Here is a 7,203-nt window from a genome sequence, read left to right as displayed (position 1 = left end):
AAATAAAAATTATAAAGTTATTATAAAATTTATTAAAATAAAATACATGTTTTATAATATAATTTTGATAAAATATATATTTTATTTAAATAATTGTCTAATAAATTTGAAAATCTTATTTTGATTTTGATTTAATTATATATTTTTTATATTTATAAAATTAAACAATGTCTGAATTTAAAGAAAGTGGATAGTTTGAGATTCAAACCCTAATAAGCCCATCCACTCTTTCTTTAATTTCTTTCTAGAGATTCACGTCTAGACCTAATCTTCTTCTTCTTCCCATTCTTTTACAGTTCTTCAGATCTTCAAACAACATTCTTTCAAAGTCTAATCTTCACGCCTCAATCTCCGTCCAACCGCCGTTCAGCTTCCCAGTACCATTCATTTTGATCTATTTACGAGTGAGTTTCTGTGCTTCATTACGTTTTTCAGATTGATTTTTGAATCTTTTATTTTTCTGAAAGGATTATCATTCGATTGTCTAGTTTGTTTGATCAATAATTCATCATCAGCAAACAATCTGTTGAATTTGATGAATGGTGCTGGTATAAGAGCTGCTTTGTCATATTGTGTACAACAAGTACGAACCTATGATTACCATCACTATCTCTGCCTTCTTGAACTTCCCCCAACCTTGCGAAAGGCTGCATTCGCCCTTCGTTCATTCAACATTGAAACAGCTAGAGCCATGGACGTTTCTTCCGATCCTAGAACAGGACTCATGCGTCTTCTATGGTGGGAAGAAGCTATAGACAAGATATTTGCTAACAAGTTGATCGAACACCCAACCGCTCAAGCTCTATCGTCGGTGATTGCAGATCAAAAGGTCAGTAAACTTTGGCTTAAACGATCTATTGAAGCTCGACTCAACGATGCAAAGAGAGAACAACACACTGATAATCCTCAGACCATTGATGAATTGGAGAAATATGCTGAGAACACTGCTTCTACAATCTTATACATGACTCTTCAAGCTGGTGGGATCAAATCTACTGTAGCTGATCATGCTGCATCTCATGTAGGTAAGGCCAGCGGTCTACTTTTGCTGATTAAATCACTCCCATATCACGCGAATCGCGATCGTCATTTCGCTTACATACCATTGGATGTGGCGGCCAAACATAACTTGATAGTGAACCGTGAGGATGGTCAATCGGGGATTAGTCTTGATTCTCGGGAGGGGCTTTGTAATGCGGTTTTTGATATTGCATCTGTCGCGAATGCACATCTGCTAAAGGCTCGTGAACTGGCTGAAACTGTACCTGTTGAAGCTCGTAAGGTTCTTTTGCCTGCGGTTCCTGCCCAGGTTCTTTTAGATTCTTTGAATCGAGTGAATTTCGATGTGTTTGATCCCAGATTGGCACAGGGGATTTTGGGTATTCCTCCATTGTGGTATCAATTGAAAATAAAGTGGCATTCTTGGAAGGGGAAGTATTGATTCAATAATTTTGTTTTGTTCTGTATCTGAATTTTGCCCAGTTTCACAATAATACGAGTTGTTTTGATTTTTTTTGTCAAAAAACAATCTCATCTCAAGTGTATACTTATTTATTACCCTTCATTTTCTTGACATTAATAAATTATGAAATTTTGGTCAATTACTATAAATCATTGCAATTACAATCAGACAATCATATATATGAAGATAGATTCAAATTCTCCCACAATTAACAGAGATTAATAGAAAGCCAACAAACGTCTGAAAATAAACAAACACCATTGAACCGGTACACAGTTTATTATTTACCTTTGGATTGGTAATGTCAAAGACCGAGAAGGCCTGAGCAATGGCTGCTGAGACGACGAACCATCCAAGAGCATGGTTTGGGACATGGAGACCATATCCACCATTGTTGGAGTCTGATAAGCTTGTGAAACAGTGGTATTTCCAGAAGTAGTGGCCCTCTGCCATGAATGAGAACTAAGACCTGACAGGACATAAGCCCTTCCGCCTGTTGTGTAAGAATCATAATCGACCATTCTTCCCTGCATTTCCTTCATCTCTGCGCACAAGGCAGCAGATAACTGGTCTCCGGCTTGAGCTGACATGGACCTCATTATCAAGTTACAGCACGATTCCAATATAGAAGCTGCCTGAATAAACCGACTTTCATCAGCCATGGCTCTCGCTTCTGCAATTGCCTCGGCCGCTCTTATCCTGTTAATCTGTCTGTTCACTTCCACAGACACCACCACGTCACCACTCACTATCTCAGGCCTTGAGATCTTTAACACACCAGCATCCTCTAATGTTACCTTTTCTTTTGTAATTGGATCCGTGTACGAATAACCTATCTTCAACAGTTGCATATCGTTGTTGCAAGAGTCGTGATAAACCGGTATGTCAACTTTTACCAGAAAATCTCGCTCCTCTTCAGCATAGAGATGATCGAAGTCTATATATCCTATGCTCGCATTATCAGTTTTCCTGGTTCTGTAATTTCCAGCTTTAATTGAGTTCAATTGCAGATTAGGATGGAGGGTTTCGACTTTTACTTGCAGTTCCTGAATGATGACTGTCAAGAGCCCGCCAATGCACTGTGCAAAAGCATCCTGGATCGCATTTTCGGTTTCTATGAAAGAAAATGTCCCTCCCGAGGCCACAGAGACAAAATGCATTAGGGCAGCATCATGGTCCGCACCAAATCCAAACGTGTGAACTGGAATGACAATGCCTGATCGAGTATCGTTCATAATCGACTCTGGAAGGAGAGAATGATAATCGACCATTGGATCTGTAGTGGACATATTTTTCCCATCGGATAAAAGAATCATACTGCTAACTGGATTCTTTTGCCTACGTTCTACCATTACCTTCGCCCCTTTCTTCAACCCTTCGCCGATATTCGTCCCACCAGCTGAAACCAGATTACTGACTGCCTGAAGTGCATCGTGCTTTCCATTGTTGGTCATTCGACGAAGGGGAAAGGAACGCCTAGCAGTGGAGGAGAAAGCGACAATTGATAGCCTGTCAGAAGAACCAAGCCTTTGTATAAGGAAACCCATTGCTCTTTTTAACAAAACAAGCTTCCCACCTGACATACTTCCACTTACATCAAGAACTGCCACAAGATCAATAGGGGCACGATTGGATACAGCGGTTGAGGAAAAGTTAGAAGAATTATGCATGCTTATCAAAGCTTTGAGGTGGATCAGAATAGTGAAGTCCTTATGAGAGGCCAATCTTGAAACAGAAGAAATTTCAGGGTGAGCCTTGATATCTATAGCTCTTACAGGTTGATTCTCATCAACAGAAGTATTATTGAGAGGTTCTTCACTTATTAATTCATCGTCGTCATCAAAGACGTTTGGTTCAGGAGCATGAAAGAATGAGGTTGCATGAAGATTGACATCCAAACGCGAGGGTAGGGTTTGTCGGAAAGCTGCATTCCATGGGGCATTTCTAGGACCTGCCGCATTATTTGCCCTAGCAGTTCTATTATTGTGTAAAAGATCAGTATCTGTAGTAGTCTGGAAAGGAACCTCGTTCCAGTTTGATCTGCAAATGGGGCAAATTCGATTCCCGTGCTTCACATTAGATGCAATACAATGGAAGTGAAAGGAATGGGAACACTCTGCTGTAAAAATTGCATGGCCCTTGCCTGCCTTCATAGATGTGAGACATATAGCACAAGTTTTCTGCATTTTAAGAACAAATAGTAGCCATGAATGGAAATCAAAATATGCCAATATTCAAAATTCCAAGACTAGTTATCTTGTTCATATGATTCTAAATATCATCGGGGAATGACAAACACATCATCCATCGCCAATATTCAAGACCAGTTATCGTGTTCATATGATTCAAAATATCATAAGAACGAAACCGTCTAATTACGAATCCAAATTGTAATATGATCGATGCGCCCTAACATACATACAATCACTTGTACAACAACAATTATGAAGGTATGAAGAAACCTAACGGCAAAACTAACCTTAGAAGATCGGGAGCCGAATCTAGACGAAAGAAGGCGGACTGACAAGGGAGTTTGCATAGTAGTAACGCTTGATTCGTCTGTGGATGACAGTGAAACAGCGTCTGGTAACCGGTTATCCATCCGATTGGATCGCGATGAGTCCTCCACGGGGTAAAGACAAGGGAGAGCCGATTTCAGTTTCCTCCATTTACTTTCCATCTTGTTCGCTGAATTCGATTGAGAGAAACTAAATCTTCATAAATCCAAGATACGACGAGAGTTAAACAAAGAATTCGATTTCATCTATAAGATATGATGAAGACAAGAGAAGAGAAGGCGACTGTATATATTGTAGTGCAAAGAAGCAGAGTCTGGCTATGGCTACTGCAAAAGTGATGAATTTCTAGGTTTGGAAATTGGATACTTAAAAGGAAACAAATAAAAGTTTAATTTTCAAGCACTGCCGGCCATGGCAGTTCTGGTTTTGACCTTGAGGCCTAAGATCTTTTGTCTCGTTCCATTATTAACAGAGAGTTAATAATAATAAAAGCAAATTGACGGTAGAGAAACAAGTTAAAATGGATGTTTGGTTTGAGCCAAATACAACTCAAATATAATATATATAATAAAACAAAATTTTAATATATTTATTATCAAACCTTATGATAGGTGTATACCATAATCTTTTATTTATACTGCATACCGAACCACAGGTTTCGGTATAAGAAAAATTATATCGTTATTTCAGTATATTAAAATGTTGGCACGATAAAAGTAACATAATATTTATATCGAATCTTGAGAGTATGATTCAATATTCTTCTTTAATCGTTTATACCTAATAATATTAAAGTTTAATTATTGAATAAATCTACTAGATTTAGTATAAATTTATTTAAAAAATAATTATTAAGATCGGTTGATTCGATAATGATAACGACTGTTTGATTGATTTTGTTAAAAAGTTCATCTATTTGAAAGGCAAATTTGGTCCGTATCTATGGTAATTTCAGCTAATTGTATACTTAAATTATTACAGCTAAAAACCTTTTAGAGTTTTAGTTAGAATTTGGGTTGGAATGATAAATTAAAAGTTAATTATTTATAAATAATATATATATATATATATATTAATTTATAAATGTTAAAAATCTCAAATTTTAACTTATTAATAATTTCATTACATTATTATTTTTTTATATTCTCAAAATATAATTTTTAATATTTTACGGTACAATATTTTTTATATACCTAAAAACAACTCTATAAACTAACCAACATCTGAACTCTTATTTTTTTTAGAATTTAACTTAAGATTCTTTAAATATGAAAGAATTAGTACTTCAAAAAGAAAATCACAAAATTGACCATTCTGATGGGTTTTGAGTTGTCCAAAATAAACTAGATTTTAATCTGATATTTCATTGATAGTTTGTCACAAAATAGGATTTATTTCTCATGTTCTATAAGTTGAAATTCATACATCAAAATAGTTGGTTGTTGGGAACTCTGCATTAACTTTTATTTAGTTAATAGAATTTTAATTTCTTGTTCTAATTTTATAGCTTCAGTTTTAGGTTATGTAATTGATTGAAAGAGATATTTCAGATTTTGACGTATCATATCATTTTGAAGTCTAAGCATCAATCAGCCATAAATATAATAAACTGACAAATTTTCATACATTAACTAGCCAACTAAATTAGTAACCAATAAATGCAATATTAAAACTGGAAGACAAAGAAGGAAAAGGTTATCTTTTTAGAAAATAAATATAATTGAATTAAGAATAAAATATCTAACTATTATAATAATAATAATAATAAGTTAGCTGTCCATTAAAATTGTCACTTTAATTCACAATATGCATAACCATGATACCAAATTGCAATATACAATTTCAAAAGAATTGCTGGCAAAATAAAAAGTTATAACCTAGGACAACATGTCCCATGAACCAAGGTCAACTTGAATCTCAAAATCTCAATTCCCTAAAGTGGGGTATTTAATTTACTTCAACATTCTATATTTTTTTTTATATGTATTCAATAATTAATAAATATTTGTTATTTTAATTTATAATATTATGTAGTTGTATTTTTTACATAAAATATTATAATATTATGTTAATATTATTAAATAAAAAAATATTATTTAAAAAATGTATTTTTATACATATTTAATTATTATTTAGTAAAAAAATAAAATAAAAAATAAATAAAAGTTGAATAAAAAAAACTAAATAAAAAAACTAAAAATTAAATAAAAAAACTAAAAATTAAATAATAAAACACGTTTAAATTAAGAAAAAAATTGTCAATGTTTTAAAATATGAAAACAAACCAAGAGTGTAATTATGAAATTAGAATTGGGTAATTTAATAATTATAATCCAGATATTTAAATTTTATATATTTTTTTAAAAAAAAAACTTATTATTTTATTATTTACAAAAATAAAAAAATAGAAAAGTAATTTAATATTTTTGGAACTAAATATATATATTTATTTTAGGAAGTTAATAGGTAATATATATATTTTTTAATTTAGAAAATATAATGGATCACTATATATATATATATTTAGTTTAAGAAGTTAAGGTAATATTTTTTTTTCTTCTTTAAATGAGAATCAAACTTTAGGCAACATTTTTCACACTTGACTTATCCTAAAAAATTATTTTTATTATATATATATTTTTTTTAAAATAATTGAAATTAAATTACAATATTTAATATTTTATAAAAAAAATAAAATTTGAATTATAAATATTGAAATTATAATTCAAATTTCAATCCTTCAATGATATGATTTTAGTCTTAAATATCTTAGTTCTTTTGTACAATTGACTGGACATTAATTAATATTTGTTCCTGGTTATATATAATCCATAACACATCAATAATTGATCAGGAGATGATGTTTAATTCTCTAAACTTTGGTTGTGCACCGTGACTCATTTTTGTCTTCCTCTATCATATATATATTTTTGTGTCTTCTAGATAAGGCAACAATCGATGAGGTCTTCTTAAGAAATGACAACTTAATTAGTCAATAATTAAATTGTTTCTTTATTATGTAATTATATATATAATTTGATCACTTTACTAATTGGGAATAAAGATAGAGACTATTTTTTTTAATAATAATTCAATAAATGAATTCAATAGTTTAAAGTGATTTTTAAGCGGGAGTGACAGGGAGAAATAATTTTGGTAAGAAAATAAGAGTTAAAAAAGTTTGAGGAGGAAGAGAAGAGAAAAAAATTATTTCAAATTTTT

The 7,203-nt window shown here is 32.1% G+C and overlaps 2 protein-coding genes across 3 annotated transcripts; one reads left to right on the top strand and one right to left on the bottom strand.

Annotated features, from left to right (window-relative positions):
• Positions 1 to 224: 224 nt before the first annotated feature.
• On the top strand, positions 225 to 1,601 carry LOC124920688 (NADH dehydrogenase (ubiquinone) complex I, assembly factor 6). Of its 2 annotated transcripts, none has more exons than XM_047461242.1 (2): positions 225 to 404; positions 516 to 1,601. In XM_047461242.1, the coding sequence occupies exon 2, from the start codon at positions 536 to 538 to the stop codon at positions 1,439 to 1,441; it is 906 nt and encodes a 301-aa protein (XP_047317198.1). In that variant the 5' UTR covers positions 225 to 404; positions 516 to 535; the 3' UTR covers positions 1,442 to 1,601. The 2 variants fall into 2 exon arrangements, with proteins under 2 accessions (XP_047317198.1, XP_047317197.1); XM_047461241.1 differs by having other exon boundaries at positions 489 to 1,601.
• A 10-nt stretch (positions 1,602 to 1,611) lies between these two features.
• On the bottom strand, positions 1,612 to 4,434 carry LOC124920687 (E3 ubiquitin-protein ligase WAV3-like). The gene is made up of 2 exons (XM_047461240.1): positions 3,942 to 4,434; positions 1,612 to 3,642 (listed from the first exon to the last, which is right to left on the bottom strand). Exons 1-2 carry the CDS (start codon positions 4,140 to 4,142, stop codon positions 1,747 to 1,749), a joined length of 2,097 nt encoding a protein of 698 aa, XP_047317196.1. The 5' UTR covers positions 4,143 to 4,434; the 3' UTR covers positions 1,612 to 1,746.
• Positions 4,435 to 7,203: the final 2,769 nt, after the last annotated feature.

The sequence above is a fragment of the Impatiens glandulifera genome, chromosome 1, assembly GCF_907164915.1.
Source record: "Impatiens glandulifera chromosome 1, dImpGla2.1, whole genome shotgun sequence".
Taxonomy (NCBI): Eukaryota; Viridiplantae; Streptophyta; class Magnoliopsida; order Ericales; family Balsaminaceae; genus Impatiens; species Impatiens glandulifera.
This window is presented reverse-complemented; position numbering and strand designations above follow the sequence as displayed.

Coding starts and splice junctions, on each gene's coding strand:
- LOC124920687 (XM_047461240.1), bottom strand. CDS start 4,142: ATGGAAAGTAAATGGAGGAAACTGAAATCGGCTCTCCCTTGTCTTTAC. Junction 3,643..3,941: donor TCGGCTCCCGATCTTCTAAG/GTTAGTTTTGCC, acceptor CTTAAAATGCAG/AAAACTTGTGCTATATGTCT.
- LOC124920688 (XM_047461242.1), top strand. CDS start 536: ATGAATGGTGCTGGTATAAGAGCTGCTTTGTCATATTGTGTACAACAA.